The sequence below is a fragment of the Chelonia mydas genome, chromosome 24, assembly GCF_015237465.2.
Source record: "Chelonia mydas isolate rCheMyd1 chromosome 24, rCheMyd1.pri.v2, whole genome shotgun sequence".
Lineage (NCBI taxonomy): Eukaryota > Metazoa > Chordata > Testudines > Cheloniidae > Chelonia > Chelonia mydas.
The window spans coordinates 5741343-5757323 of NC_051264.2; the positions used below are offsets into that span (position 1 = coordinate 5741343).

A 15981-nucleotide genomic window follows, 5' to 3' on the forward strand; every position below is an offset into this window, starting at 1 on the left:
CTGGAGAGCGCGGCTATAACGGGGCCGCTCTACGCGCACCCCTGCTAGTCTCGGTGGTCAGGCTGGGGCGCTAAAGCGCAGGCCAGCGGCGGAATTTGCGGGGCGACGCTCTATCCTCGCCCGAGTCTCTCTGGCCGCGTGGAGGACTCGGCGCGCGGAAGAAACGAGGGGGCCGCTCTACCCTGCAGTCCTCTCGTCTCGCTAGCCTAACGGAGGACTGAGTCTCCCGGCCCCCGCCGGCGGAGCACAAAGGAGAGGCGGAAGTGGGCGGCTAGAGGGACCTGCCTGCCGCTCTATCCGCGCGGGCCCTAGTCTCTGCGCTCCCCCAAGGAGGACTGACGGCAGGCAGGGAGCCGGGGGAGGGGGAGAGAGAAGATGGCGGAGGCCTCGGCAGCGGCCGTCGTGTCCCAGCATCGCTTCTTCTGCCACAGCTGCAAGGGGGAGGTCAGCCCCAAGCTGCCGGTAAGGGGCGGGGCCAGGGGGCGTGAACCCCCAGATCCGCCGCGGGAGGGGCCCGGGCGGGAACCCAGCAGCCCCCCCATGAAAGGGGGGGGGGTAAACCCCGGTCCTCTCCCTCTGGGGGGCAGGGGCTGGTGGGAGGGGGGGTTAAATCCCACCAACCCCTGCCCTGAAAGGAGGGGGGGTTAAATCCCAATCCCCGCCCCCAAAGGAGGCTGGCGGGAAGGGGGGTTAAACCCCCTTTCTCCTCCCCCCTGAGGTGGTGGTGGGGGGTTAAACTCCAGCAGCTTCCCCAGCGAGAGGGGGTTAAACATCAAACGCTTGTCCTCAGGGATCGAGGGGGCCCAGGCAGGAGGGGCTGAAACCCCAGCCCCCCACGTGAGAAAGGGGGGAGGGTTAAACCCCAGCGTATTCCCCGAAAGGGGGGGCAGGCCTGAGGGTTAAGCCCAGCTTGGGGGATAGGCTCCTTCTCCTGCCGGGAGGGGGGGGGGACAAAAGGAAGGTGGGGGTTAAACCCCAGCACATCTCTTGGGGGTGGGGGGGGGGAGGTTGAGGGCCCCCTCTAATCTCCACAGCATAGAACTGGAAGGGGAGGCGTTCAGCCCTCAATTGTCCTCCACAGAGGTGAAGGTGCAAGGGGCTAACCCCGCATCCTCTCCTTTAGTATTGGAGAGGCTAAACCCCAAGCTTCCCTGATGGGAGGGGCCACTCAGGTTGTGGGGGAGGGGGGTGTGGCGGGCAGGGGCTAATCCCAACCATCCCCATGGAGAGGGGGGGGTGTTTCCTTTGGGAACACAGGGAAGGTTAAGCCCCACTGAGAGTGGAGGTAAACCCCAGTTCACCCTTCACAGGGGCCCCAGGTCTTCTCAAAAGCAAGGGCACCCATTCTCCCTACTCTAGAGAGAGAACCCCTGGGGGAGAGAGGCAGGGACCCAGTGGCACAGAATCCTAGGACAGGAAGGGACCTCAAGAGGTTATCTAGTCCAGTCCCCTGCATGGAGGGAGGTCTCCCAATTCTCACAGTGAGAAGGGCAAATTTCAGTTCCCCAGCCAGAGGATCAGTAGGGTCCCAAGTAAGGGAACGTCTCCCTCATGCCCTAGGGAAATGGTTCTCCTTTTGAGCACCCTTTCTGAGTGAGTGTAAAATAGTCCTGTGTCTCTTTGGGGTTGAAGTTGTATGCGGTGTAGTGGGGGGCTGTGTCACAGCTAACCCCAAGCAGTTCTGCCATAGGGTGGAGGGGTCTGGATGAGTCTAGTCTGTGGTCTCTCCATGTAGCTCCAAAAGGGTTAGACTCAAAGGGTGTCCTTGTTGTGCTGCTGATGTTCTAGTGACGTTATAGACCGGATCTCGGTGAGCCTCCTGTCTTGGGAGGTGTCGTTGGGGAGCAGGCGGCTATTTGAGGAGAGGAACAGGCAACGTAGCTTGACCAGATCAGACCAGGCACATAATACCGTTTTTTGCCCGATATATGGGAATGTCTGGAGATTCTTTGCTAAAGGGGTGCCCCCCAGCCGCCGCCTCTGTGCCCAAGTTTCCCCACCTGTAAAATTAGGATAATACCTACCTACCTTCTGAGAGAGCAGGTTTAGGAAGATTGTGAGGCTCTTAAAGTTTGTGATGCGCCTTAAGGTTCTCAGACGAAAGAAGCTAATGAAGAGCAGGGTGCTGCAGCAAAATCTCAATGATCTGGACCCTGAAACAGGGTGATGTCCTCCAATTCCTGGGAATTTCATAACTGGGGGGCACCCTTCAGTTATCCAGACTGATTCAGCGTCCCTCTGACATTTAGGTAAATGAGGTAATGCTGTGCTATTCTTCTACTCTGCACAGTGAAGGGAGGTAAGAGGGGGGCCTCAAGGAATTTTTTTACTTTAAAAATCATTCATACATGGCATGAATGATGATCCCGAAGATTTCTCTAGTTTACGTCACAGATAGCTCACACCTCTGCAATTGCATATAGTCCTGTTGAGACTTAGCTTGTCCATCTGAAATGCAAATTGATCATGTATCTCTCTGCTTCCAAACCCACCGTATGTCCCCTCAAGTGTAGCTAGTAGCCCTGCCTTCTGGTATTTTCTCTCTCCCCCTCCCAAATCGTGTTCAGCTCCCTCTTTAGACTACTTGCCTCTGTTGCTGACTTATGCAGTTTTCCCTCCCATGTTTCAACTGTCCTTTGTTGTATAGAAATGCTGCCCTAAATTGCTCGCGACCAAGTCTCTTCCGTAACTGGGATTCAGGATTTCCTGATGCCATTAGTGCATTTTTTGGTATTGGAACTAAAACTCCAGGCCTAGTACGTCCATGCATTTACGTGTCACGTTGTTGTTTGACTGATCACCGTGTAATACCCACGAAAGCTTATGCCCAAATAAATCTGTTAGTTTTTAAGGTGCTACCGGACTCCTTGTCATCTTAGCATTGGTTCCCTTTTTTCTTTTGCCCTGATGTTGTATATATCTATCAGCATTCCTACCCAGGCCCCTTTATTTCTAAATCAGAGTCTTCAGTTTTGCTCTGCCTGGGCATTATTGCTCCTGGACTCTTTGTAAGGCTAATGGTTTGACCTGGCTTTTATTATTATAATTAGTAGCACCCAGAACCCTAATTGGGATCAGGGTTGCATTGTGCTGGGAACCTGTCATCTCCCCCTCTATGGGCACAGTGTTGTGCTCGTGAAGATTTTCTGTCTTCCACCCCGCAGGTGTCTGCATTTCAGGTATTCCTGAGGATGGTACAAACTCTAGAAATGTGAGGATATTATTACCCGTACTTTATAAATAGTATGTTCAGGACTTGTACCTGCCAAACCAGTGAATCGTTTCACCTTTTCAACCTCTCCACTATAGGGGTGACAACCTCTTTATCTCCCCCTGTTCCAGTGACGCACCTAACCTGATGTGAACCTACTTGAGTTAGGGGCCACCCCTCTCTTTCAGTCAGCTCCTCAAGTTCTCAAGCAAGGGATCTCCTGACAGAGTCCCAGGCAGCAGCTAAGGCCCTGACCTGCCTTGTCATGTCATATTTCTGGAGTAAGACTCTTACACTCTTCTGAAGGCCAGTCATCATGAATCAGCCTATGTTTTGCAATCTCTGGTTGAGGCAAACTTTCCTTAAGGAGCATGAAACTGGGAGGATAACTCCTTAGTTCTAATGATGCTGTGACACTGATTCCCTTTGTGGCCTTGGGCAAGTCACTTCCTTTCTTCATGCCTCAGTCTCTCCATCTGTAAAATGTGGCAAACATTGGTTTCATGGGGTGATAGGTTACTGTTTGTAAAGGGCTACATTAGGACTTGCTTTCAGATCTCTGAATTATCCAGTAGAAGTCCATGGACCTGTTTATCTCCAGATAGGGTGAGAGAGCTTAAACCAGTGACTTGGGCCTGGTCTACACCCAAAACTTAGGTCGACCTAGCTGCTTCACTCAGGGCTGTAAAAAGTGTCATGCCTTGAGCACCGTGGTTAGGTTGACCTAAGCCCTGGTGTAGAAGCAGCTGGGTCGACGGAAGGATTTTCCCTTTGACTTAGCTACTACGTCTTGTAGATTACCTGCTTCGATGGAAACCCCCCTTCCATTGCTGTAGTCTATGCTGCCCTGCTACAGTGACCCAGCTGCAACATTCTAGGTGCGCTGCTGTAGCGCAGACATGGCCTAAGGCTGAGAGTCAAGACTTCTGTTTCCAGCTCTGCCAATAACTTTCTCTGTGAGACCTCAGGCAAGTAATGTCTCTCTGCCAGTTTCCCCTTGTTAAATGGGAAGGTTTTGTGCTGCTTTGGTGTGATTCTGAGATTAGGATAACATCATCTTAAAATAAAAACGATATCTTTTGAGAGAGATCCTGAGATTGCTTACCTAGCGGGGCAAGGAGGTAATCCTTTATACCAGGAGTAACACACTGCTCATCACACAGGATTGAAAAGTGTGAGGCCATCTCCTCCTTTTGAAGCAAGTGTACAACTTCCATTGGTGCTTATTGCATGGACAGGCCCTAGGTAAATCTCCCAGAATGTCAGTGGGAAAACAGATTTCGATGCCATGCTGATTTTCAATGTAGTTGTGAATTGTTCTCTATGCAGCAGCAGGGTTCTTGTGATCAACAGTATATAAAAAATATTTAAAATCCACTATTCCCTTCTCTGCCTCCTTCACCAAAAAGAGAGGGAGAAAGGTAAGCAATCCTTGAAACAAACCACATTTATACATGGCTGGAGCTGTGCTCCTCCCAGGGTGTCACGTGAAGGCTGGCTGTTCACTGACAGGCACAGAAAGCGTTAACTGGGATGATGGATCTCAGTAGTAATGTTTCCATAGCTTCTGTAGCATAACTGCTGTGCAAGTCACCATTGGCTGAATGTGGCCTGGTTTCATTTGCAGGGGGGTAGAATAAACCATGTTCCTGGGCTGCCATTTCAAATCACGCTTTCTGCTGTATGCTGCAGGTGCAAGTCAGGTTGCAGCTGCAGCCCAGCGGATACGTTTTTATTTTAAGGTAAAGGGATAGCTCATCTTGATTAAACACAGCACAAGAGAGAAATCAGGAAGGCTTTTCAGAATTCCAAGTTAAATATCTGCAGTGAAGCGAACTGCTGCCATATGCTTTTTTAAAAACATTCTTCCCCCAATGGCCCATGTTACAATGAATCTGCAACTTGCCCCTCTCTCGGGTCTTCTGTGCTCCTGATCAGTTAATGTCGTCAAAAATCTCATGACCCTTTTTGTCAGGGATAGGTGGCTGACCCTGGCATCTTGATCATCCCCCAGTTGTATCGAAAGATATCAAATCTCTGCAGTTTCATTTATGTTGGGGGGGGGGGGGGGGAGAGCTTTCCTTCACTTAACATTTTCTCCTTGTAAAGCACTTTGAACTCATCCAAAGTACGCTAAAGGTTACTGCTAACTTCCCATCCTGAACTGTTGTTTAGGGTTGCAGTGCACTGTTAAACAGCTGCCACATGTCACCATGGGATTGTCTGTATTTTAGTGATGGATTAAATCATCTTGGTGTATTAGTTCTTTTAGTGCTGAGAGTATGATCAGCACTGTGCAATTCAAATACACAGAGCAGTCGGTATAAAATGTTGGCCTCATCGATACTACCTCTATAACCAAGTCAAGGGTATAATATGATTGCCCCTTGTATTGGTGACAACACAGTTAAAATGTGTAGTGAGGATAGAATCTGCATCCCTATAAGTCCTTGTATTTGGGTAAAATCCTTGTGAAGACAAGGCAGTCTGTAGTTTTCACACAAGTTAGCAGGTGAAGTTAGATTTATGAGGGAGCCTGGGGTTTACCTTGACTTGCTAACTCATATAAAAACAGCAAACTGTCTTGTCTTCATTAGGATTTTGCCTCATAATAGCTAACTTGAGTTATGATCACACCCTTTTCCTATTGAAGACCTACCTCAGCTAGGCTAAAACACTGGAGCGTCCAAGGGTTTAGGTTTATAACAGGAATGGAGTCAGATCTTGTGTCCCCTGATTCAGCTTTGTTGGTGGGGCAGTACTCTCTTTTGGGGACTGAAAGATGCTGAAGGAATGTAAGCTTGTTATCCCTCTTCACATCAGAATTGTAAAGTAGGAAAATGTACTTTTTCAGACTTCCCCAAAACTGGCTTCCAATGTCGTCGTCAAAGTAGATTTTAATTCTGCAGCCTGGAATCCCAGCGTGCAGTTAAAATAAACTTTTGAAATGTTTTCCATGTTAATATTAAACCTGGCTTCTTATCATATGAAAGAATGAAACTTTTTTACTATATGCAGTACATCAGAGTTATAAGGTAAATGCGCTAAGCAAGAGAGGGGTAAGTCCTATCTAATGTCGTCCATGTCAGATATAGGAATAAACTGGTTGATTCTCTTTAAAAATTCTGTGACCCATATGCTTTAAATGAATACAGTCTGCCCTGCGTTGGTTGGCGATAGCTTTGTGTAGGGAACTCTTTTTTCTAATGGATACCTGAGAGGTATAAACTTAGAGGAAAAAGACTCACAAGCTGCTCAACTTAGTCCATCGTGAACTGGCATCTTCCTTTCGAGCTGGACTCTCTTGGCAGGTTTTTCTTTCTGGTTCTAATGTGTTTTTTCTTTCAGAAGAATGCCTGTAGTAAAGGCTATGCTGAATGAGAGGCATCTGTGCCATTTTTGCTGTGCTCAGTTTAGGTTTGAATAAGTTCAACCTTTTCAATTAATATTGCAGGTATTACTCATCTCAGACCATTGAGGCTCAGCCTTTCTGAGAGTGCGTTGCAGGCTAAAATTTCTGCAAAATTGTACAGCTCTGAAATATTAATTGCGGTCAGGATACCTTTTAATAGAAATGATCCCAGGGCACTTTACAAATGCAGGCCCTGATCCTGCCCATGTTTCAGGTGAATTCCCATTGACGTGAACACGAGTAGTGCTATTAAAATGAATCAGCTTGCTTGTGCTTAAAGTTAACTCTGTGTGTGTGTGTGTGTGTGTGTGTGTTTGCAGGCCTGGAGTCTTGGAGATGGGTCCTGTTGCCCTTTATGCATACAAAGTTGTCACTGATCACAGGATCACTCCTCTTAACCATGCAAGATGCAAGCTGTATATGGGGCTTATTTAACCGTTGGTGCTCCCCCCCTCCCCATGCAGCCTCCTCTTGGGTGAACATGGCCTCAGTTTTAGCAGCATGAAGTGACGCTGCTCAGCAGTTTAAAACAGGAAGTGAATAATACCAGAACCAACTAAAACGAGAGGAGAACTTTAAGTAGGCAAAAAATACTCACCTGTGTTGCAGGCTGGCTAGGACCCTGGGTTAGAACACCTATTACTCTTCTACCTCTAAGATAGTTGGCTCACAATTAAAGGGCAAAACATACTTCTGTGATGTCTTTCTCCATATGAAAGAATTTTGCTATACAGAGTACACCAAGATACATAAGGGGTAGGAAAACCATTACAGCATTGAACATACATGTAAAACATGAAATAAATAGGATTATAAATAGGCTAGACTATAAAGTAGTAGCAGCTCGCTAATGCCGTGGCTCTAGGGAAAGGTGGTAGAACCCAGCAGGCTCCCGCATTCCTGCACGTGAATTGCATACGTTTGCATATTGCTACAAATCTGCAAAGCTCTCAGTACTGTATGAGGAAGAGGAAAAAACACCAAGGTATCGAATAACAATTGTTACAAAGTTCAGGTAAATTCAATTGCTCCTTCCTTGCAGTGTAGCTGAAGAGTCCATACAATTTTATATAGTCAATGAAGCCATCCCAAAATCCTCTGCAAAATACAGTTACGGAGCTAAATAATTGCAGAGAAAGAAATGAAGGGGTACAGGAACAGCACAATAGAACTGTGTTCAGGATACATGCAGGGAGCACAGTTCAGATAGTAGGAGCTACAGAAGGGAAAGATACTAGGTTTTGTTTTTGTTTTTTCTTCTCCCCAAGATGGGGAAATTGTTTTTTGTTAAGGCCAGAAGGGAACATCATCATCTAGTCAGACTACCTGCATATCACAGAAATTATATAATGTTGTATATACAATAGATTAAAAAATTATTTTAAAATTGTTCCATTCTAAGTTGCCTGATAAGTTCTTGGCATAGTGTGAGTAAACAGCTCAAACTGTAAATAGCTGGTATGTCTTCCTTAGCTGCTGGCTAAAAATGTTCTTATGCCATGCCTGTTACTCTGGTATGTGGGTGCCATGTTACTTCTAAAGTGCACTAACCTGGCTATTTAGTGGCCCACAAAAAATGATTTTGGTGGCTAAACGGAATTCCCAGTGGAAAGGTGCCTACATCACTAGAACTACTGCAGTTGGGGACAGTCCCAACAGACTGGCCAAAGACTGAATAGACCACAGATACTTGGCTACCCTGTAGGGGACTGTGCTGCATGTCAGGATTGAGACACATTGATCATGTGGAAGAAATTTGGGTGCCTGGATCCTTTTGTGTGTAGATAAAGTGTTCAGATATTCATCCAGCATATACCAAAGGAAAATTTAGCTTGAAATTCCCACATCGGACTGTAGCTTGCTGCTTGCCCTGGAAGATAAGGAGAGGAAAAGAAAATAGACTGTCAGTGACCTCAGTAGAGTGGTATGAAGGTTGTATATCTGAGCGTCTTACCCTCTGGTTGGTGTTAACATGGCTAAGAAGCCCGCATGTGTCATTCCAATCCCGTTTCTCTTGATTTGCCTACTTCAGATTGAGAATCAAGGCAAAAGGAAGGTTCCAGATGAAACACGTATTTGACTGCTTAAAAATAATTGGGGTTGGACACTTGTGCACAGTTAATGACGAGCTGGAGGGACAGAGGGCCCTTCTTAGCACGACTGGTCATATTGGGAAATGCGAGAATTAGAGCTGATTGGTGTTGACGGAAGGATGGCTGGGTGCTCTGAGCAGAGTGCTTGAAACCTCTAGACTTCTTGGCAAAGCTTGCTGTCCCTATCCCTTCCCCGTTGTGGCTCAGTCCTATCTTGGAGATGGTGTACTCAACCACTGTCGGAGGTAACAGCAGGGGATTCAGTTTCCACCCGAGACTACCATGAAAGGGGCCAATTGTGATCATGGTGCTTACGATGCAGGGATGGGACTGAAACCCACCAGGATCAGTCCACGTGAGCTGTTGAGCAGTTATTAGCAGGCAACCGTCAGTCACCCCTGAGCTAAACACTGAGCAGTAACTTAATGACGAAAGGTTCTGAATCCCTGAGCCATCCAGCGCCTCTTTATTCCTCCAGCTTTCTAGGAGAGTTTTTCAAACAATGGATAGTATTGAAAACAAAACCATTTGTTTAGTGTAAGAAATTATTCTGAAATACCATACACAGCTCCACTCATCTGTTTTGTTCCATTGCCGATTTTCCCCGTCCCACTTTTGTTATTTAATCCAAATGCTGTATTTATCTCTGTTTGTATCCTGCAAGTAATAGTATATTAGCTTTTGGTCAAAATGCCTGTAGTCACGTTTCTCTAACTGACTGGATGTAGAAAAGGGCTTCCAAAAATGAATAGGGCCACAGGTCTTAAATCTGTAAATCCTAGTCTTTCTGCACAATTATGATATGCGCTGTATTGCTGCATCATGGACTCCGGTTTTACTACAAGAAGAAATAATCAGCCTAATTTTAAAGATGTTCATCCTAGCATCTTCTCTGAGCAGAGCTCATGTCCGCATCAGAGTCCTAAGCAGAACTTTAACTTGAGGTCTGTCCTTTGGAAAAGAACCTCTCTGCATGCATGTCCTTCACTTGGGCTGCAATGAACTGCACAGCCAACTGAAACGCATCAGGACTGCAGGCCTTGGGGAAACAGCAGCGTTGGTGATGACGCGGAATGGTGCTGATTTAGAAAACCTTTGTAGCATGGTGATTTTAACAGAGAAAATCAAGCAAAGGATTTTAAGCAAAGCCGAGTGCCGTGCTGTTTGCGTTGAGCTGGAATTTGGCATTTGTTTAACATGTATGAAGTGAGCTGTAGCTCACGAAAGCTTATGCTCAAATAAATTGGTTAGTCTCTAAGGTGCCACAAGTCCTCCTTTTCTTTTTGCGAATACAGACTAACACGGCTGCTACTCTGAAACATTTCAAAAACTGGCTCTTTTGTGTCTGGGTCCCTCTGTTGTTGGGTTACCAGCATAGACACAGTGGGCCTGAGTTTTTGAGAGTTGCTGAGCATCCACAGCTCCAGTGATTTAAGTTGCAGCCCAGCACCTTTTGAAAATCAGTCCCGAGGCATCTCAAGTTGGGATGCCTGAAATCTGGGTGCTCTTAGGAAATGTATCCCTCTCATTGTAGTCACATTTTTAGTAAATCAGGGCCATGAACTTATCCGTTCAGCTGTACAAAAAACACCCCTCTTATCTCACTGCCAACTTAAAGTAAAGTTTCCTTGTCCCTGAAACATTCATAGATATTAAGGGCAGAAGGGACCATTATGATCATCTAGACTGACCTCCTGCACAATGCAGGCCACAGAATCTCACCCACCCACTCCTGCAATAAACCTCTCACCTGTGTCTGAGCTATTGAAGTCCTCAAATCATGGTTTAAAGACTTCAAGGAGCAGAGAATCCTCCAGCATGTGACCCGTGCCCCATAAAGCAGAGGAAGGCGAAAAACCTCCAGGGCCTCTTCCAATCTGCCCTGGAGGAAAATTTCTTCCTGACCTCAAATATGGCGATCAACTGAACCCTGAGCATATGGGCAAGATTCACCAGCCAGATACCCAGGAAAGAATTCTCTGTAGTAACTCAGATCCTACCCCATCTAACATCCCATCATAGGCCATTGGGCCTATTTACCATGAATATTTAAAGATCAATTAATTGCCAAAATCATGTTATCCCATCATACCATCTCCTCCATAAACTTATCGAGTTTAATCTTAAAGCCAGATAGGTCCTTTGCCCCCACTGCTTCCCTTGGAAGGCTATTCCAAAACCTCACTCCTCTGATGGTTAGAAACCTTCGTCTAATTTCAAGTCTAAACTTCCCGATGACCAGTTTATATCCATTTGTTCTTGTGTCCACGTTGGTACTGAGCTTAAATAATTCCTCTCCCTCTCCAGTATTTATCCCTCTGATATATTTATAGAGAGCAATCATATCTCCCCTCAACCTTCTTTTGGTTAGGCTAAACAAGCCAAGCTCCTTGAGTCTCCTTTCATAAGACAAGTTTTTCATTCCTCGGATCATCCTAAGGTGATGGATGGATACATCCTTCTCTGTAGCTGTTCCAGTTTGAATTCATCCTTCTTAAACATGGGAGACCAGAACTGCACACAGTATTCCAGATGAGGTCTCACCAGTGCCTTTTATAACGGTACTAAAACCTCCTTATCTCTACTGGACTTACCTCACCTAATGCATCCCAAGACTGCATTAGCTTTTTTCACGGCCATGTCACATTGGTGGCTCATCGTCATCCTGTGATCAACCAATACTCCAAGGTCCTTCTCCTCCTCTGTTACTTCTAATTGATGCGTCCCCAGCTTATAACTAAAATTCTTGTTATTAATCCCTAAATGCATGACCTTACACTTTTCACTATTAAATTTCATCCTATTACTATTACTCCAGTTTACAAGGTCATCCAGATCTTCCTGTATGATATCCCGGTCTCTCTCTAAATTGGCAATACCTCCCAGCTTTGTATCATCCGCAAACTTTATTAGCACACTCCCACTTTTTGTGCCAAGGTCAGTAATAAAAAGATTAAATAAGATTAGTCCCCAAACCGATCCCCGAGGAACTCCACTGGTAACCTCCCTCCAGCCTGACAGTTCACCTTTCAGTAGGACCTGCTATAGTCTCCCTGTTAACAAATTCCTTATCCACCTTTCAATTTTCATATTAATCCCCATCTTTTCCAATTTAACTAATAATTCCCCATGTGGCACTGTATCAAACACCTTACTGAAATCTAGGTAAATTAAATCCACTGCGTTTCCTTTGTCTAAAAAATCTGTTACTTTCTCAAAGAAGGAGATCAGGTTGGTTTGGCACGATCTACCTTTTGTAAAACCATGTTGGATTTTGTCCCATTTACCATTGACCTCGATGTCCTTAACTACTTTCTCCTTCAAAATTTTTTCCAAGACCTTGCATACTACAGATGTCTGGATGCTCTTAGGAAATGTGTCCCTCTCATTATCGTCACATTTTTAGTAAATCAGGGCCATGAACTCATCCATTCAGCTGTACAAAAACCACCCCTCTTATCTCACTGCCAACTTAAAGTAAAGTTGCCTTGTCCCTGAAAGATAACAGAGCTGTGGCTCTGTCAGACCAAGAGAAGGGCTGAGTTCCAGAGTGCAAGAGCCCCTCACTGTGAACACCCTGCTAGCAGCAACTTCCTGTTAAAATTAGGGGCTTGAGTCTCAGGTGCACCATGGGAAAGGGAGGAGGAGTGTCTCTTCAGACTCAATTCAGCACATGCCCCACTTCAGGGGCAGAAGTAGACCCATTAAAGTCAATGGGATCACTTGAATGCTTAAAGTTAAGCATGTGTTTAAGTACTTTGCTAAACTGGGGTTTCATGTAACTTAAAAAGGATATCATGGAATCTCAGGGCTTGAGTCTCTACCCATTAGATCTTCCAGTCCCCTTGTCTGTTCCCTACGTCACTTGTTCAGTTGCTTAGTCCAATCAAATAATACTCTGTATTTACGCTCCTAGAACATCATATTCTTCAGAGCATCCTTGTAACACTCCTGAGTCAGCCCCTCTGGTTCTAAATACCAGGAAATTGAGTTAAAATACACACCCCACAACCGTGACTCTGCCCTCTTTGAGCGATGCTTCAGCTGCATCGATGGACATCATAGCGCTTGACTGAAGCCCTTTGTAGATCCATCTTCTACCCTGAATAACTTCTAAAATATTGTTTCTGCCAAGGGGCAGTGGGTGGCAGACATTAGCGGAGGTCAATCCTGAGGTCAGTTTGGGGAGAATCAGAGCCATAGTTTGAACCTGGGGTCTGTGCAAGAAAAGTTATAAGAACCATAAAATGTTGATACATTAGTTTTCAGGGGAGCTATATCTTAGGAGTCCCTTACTCAAACAACTTCAAATTTGGACCATAACCCTACAGCAGGGGCATAGGAGGCACAGCAATTTTTCACCCTAAATAATGATCTCCCTCCTAGTTGCTGATATCTTCAAATACTTACAGATGGTTACATGATCTTACTTGCTTCCACCCTCAATGGTTGCTTAGTCTAGCTGTACATATTGGTATTTAACTCAAATACCTGCCTCTGCACAGAACTGAGCAATGCAATTCTTCTTTCAAATGTACGTGTCTGTTCTCTTTAGCGTCCCCATATTATTATTTTTTTTTAAACTGACGCCAGACTTTCACAGGTGCTGAGCGCCAATAATTCTGGGCTCCTTTGAAAATCCTGGCACTTATTTAGCTGCCTAACTGAGACCGGAGCTCTCCGTTAAAGCTTTTCCCCTTATGTCCAAGCAGGAAGGACAAAGTTGTAAAGGTGATGCATCAGTGTAGAAAATAACAAAACAAGATTAATCTGTGGAGGGTGGAAGGGCTTGTGGCCCTTAATAAGGGCTCCTAGGTGCCCTGGTAATACTAATTATAAATAAATATATGGGAAATCATTAGAAAGATTCGATCAGAAGGAAAAATGTGGAAAGCAGTTATGTTGACCCAGACACACAGGACTGTAAACTGGAGTTTGCAGTCTGACAGCAAAAAGACCAGTGCAAACTTTGAGGCTGCACCCATGAAGGCATCACATGTCAGGACAGGGAGGTATTTGTCCTCTGCTCTATAGCTCTGATAACGTCACTCCTGGAATTTGAGCAGGTATTGGACACCAAAAGGTATCAGGAATTCAGAGGAGAGCTGGGTGATGCATTGTAGGGAGTAATCCTTTTTTGCAGGGGTGGCCAACCTGAGCCTGAGAAGGAGTCAGAATTTACCAATGTACATTTGAAAAGAGCCACAGTCCTCAGCACCCCCCCTCCACTCCCAGAGTCTCCCAACCCTCCCAGCCCCGATGATCAGCGCCTCCCCCGTCCTCCCCGTACCTGCCGATCAGCTGTTTCATGGCATGCAGGAGGCTCTGAGGGGGGGAGGAGTGAAGGCATGGCAGGTTCAGGGGAGGGGGCAGGAGAGGGTTGAGTGGGGGCAGAGCCAGGGGTTGAGCAGAGAGCACCCCCCAGCACATTGGAAAATTGGCACCTGTAGCTCCAGCCCCAGAGTCGGTGCCTAGACAAGGAGCTGCATATTAACTTCGGAAGCCGCATGGGGCTCCGGAGCCACGGGTTGGCCACTCCTGCTTTGTTGGATGGACTAGACGAAGTTAGAGGTCTCGTCCATCTCTGACGCGTATGTATCTTGTTTTTCGTTTGTGCTCCCTGTAATGCCCTGTCTGGTTAGCAGAACTCTTGATGCCTAAAATACTCTCTTGGTTTGTGTTTTGTAAAGATTTCTGTTGCGTTGTTGATGGTCTTCCTGGGAGGTGGATGTAGCCTCTAGCGTGTGTGCTCATAACTTCTCTGATCACTGCAGACCTACCAAGTAGTGTTCTGGCCTGAAGCCTGAATGTGCAAAAATGTCCTAAACATTTAATTTTCTCCAGTATGCGCTCCACTGATAAACCTTGTTCAATTTTTTTTTTAGAAGCATCTGAAACAAGAGGGAAAATATTAGCGATTCTTGGATTAGATTTCAGTTGTTGCCTATGGCTAAACTAGTTCCATGAAACCACTAGTGAGATGTAAAGTAACTTGATGGTTTCCTTGACCTGTTTCATATCTACCTGAATACACATAGAGCTCAAGAATATGGATGACTGTATGCTGCCAAATTCAAGCTTGAAATTCTATTCCTGAGTCCTGGGAATGTTCCTTATTAAATCACTCTTCAGCGTGGTGGGGGCAGAGGAAAAATAATCTTCAGAGACTGCATGATTTTTGGTGATGTCTGCCACAAATTGAAGCAGACTTATGATGCTGGAGCAGAACTAGGCCACTTTCTAAATAAGCTTTTTAAGACCAGGAATTGGTAGGGGGAATCACTTAAATGCTTTCCATTCTCTCATCAGTATTCTGATGGGGACTGGAGAAGGGCATTCCCCACAACTCTAGTGTAAAAGCAGATCCCAGAATGTTTAAGCTTGCAGCCAAATTTTTACCCCCTGTCATTTAAGGGATAAACAGTAACTTAGGCTGTTTTATGAGATCATTGCCTGTTTTTCCTCAGGGTGAACAGCTTATTAGCTTGCCCTCACAGGAGCCAGGTTTTGCCACAAAGTTGAAATGCTCTTTGTTATTTAAAAAGAAAAGGAGGACTTGTGGCACCTTAGAGACTAACAAATTTATTCAAGCATAAGCTTTAGCTGTAGCTCGCGAAAGCTTATGCTCAAATAAATTTGTTAGACTCTAAGGTGCCACGAGTCCTCCTTTTCTTTTTGCGAATACAGACTAACACGGCTGCTACTCTGAAATTTGTTATTTTAAAGTGAGTTTTAAAATTTAGAAAACATTCAAAGGTTGTTCCTTAGCCCATCTGGGGTAAACTTGGAAAGTAGAATCCTGGACTATGACCACTAAATGTATAAAGGACAAAAAACGCTGGCACAAATTGGCACCCAAGGCTGGGATATTTAAAGGGGTCTAACGACTTAGATGCTTAGCTTTCCTTGACCATCAACAGAAGCTGGGCGCCTGACTCCCTTAAGCCTTGAAAATCCCATCCCTAATTGGCAGTCTTCAAGGAGAGGCTAAGAACTGGAAACCTGAACTTGTCTCTAGAGGAGGCTCCTACCATGTCAAATGTGAGACTTGGGTCAGCATGGGGGAAGCTGCTGTCTGCGTTGGAATCTCTCTGTCTCTGAGGCTGTCAATCCAGCACACGTCATGAGTGCTCAATTCACTTTACAGAACGGTACTTAAATACGTGTGGTGGGTTGTTTGTTTGTTTGTTTGTTTTTTTTTAAAAAGTCTGTTCTAATGTCATTGAAATAGAATGGATTGATTTGTAAAGAGACACCGATGGAGA

The 15981-nt window shown here is 45.6% G+C and overlaps 1 protein-coding gene across 1 annotated transcript in view; it reads left to right on the forward strand.

Annotated features, from left to right (window-relative positions):
- Positions 1-309: 309 nt before the first annotated feature.
- Positions 310-15981, forward strand: part of RNF115 (ring finger protein 115) — a 43235-nt gene continuing 27563 nt past the window's right edge. The window contains exon 1 of the mRNA XM_037882779.2: positions 310-462. Within this exon, the coding sequence (XP_037738707.1) occupies positions 376-462 (87 nt within the window). The 5' untranslated portion in view covers positions 310-375. The remainder of the gene's footprint in view (positions 463-15981) is intronic.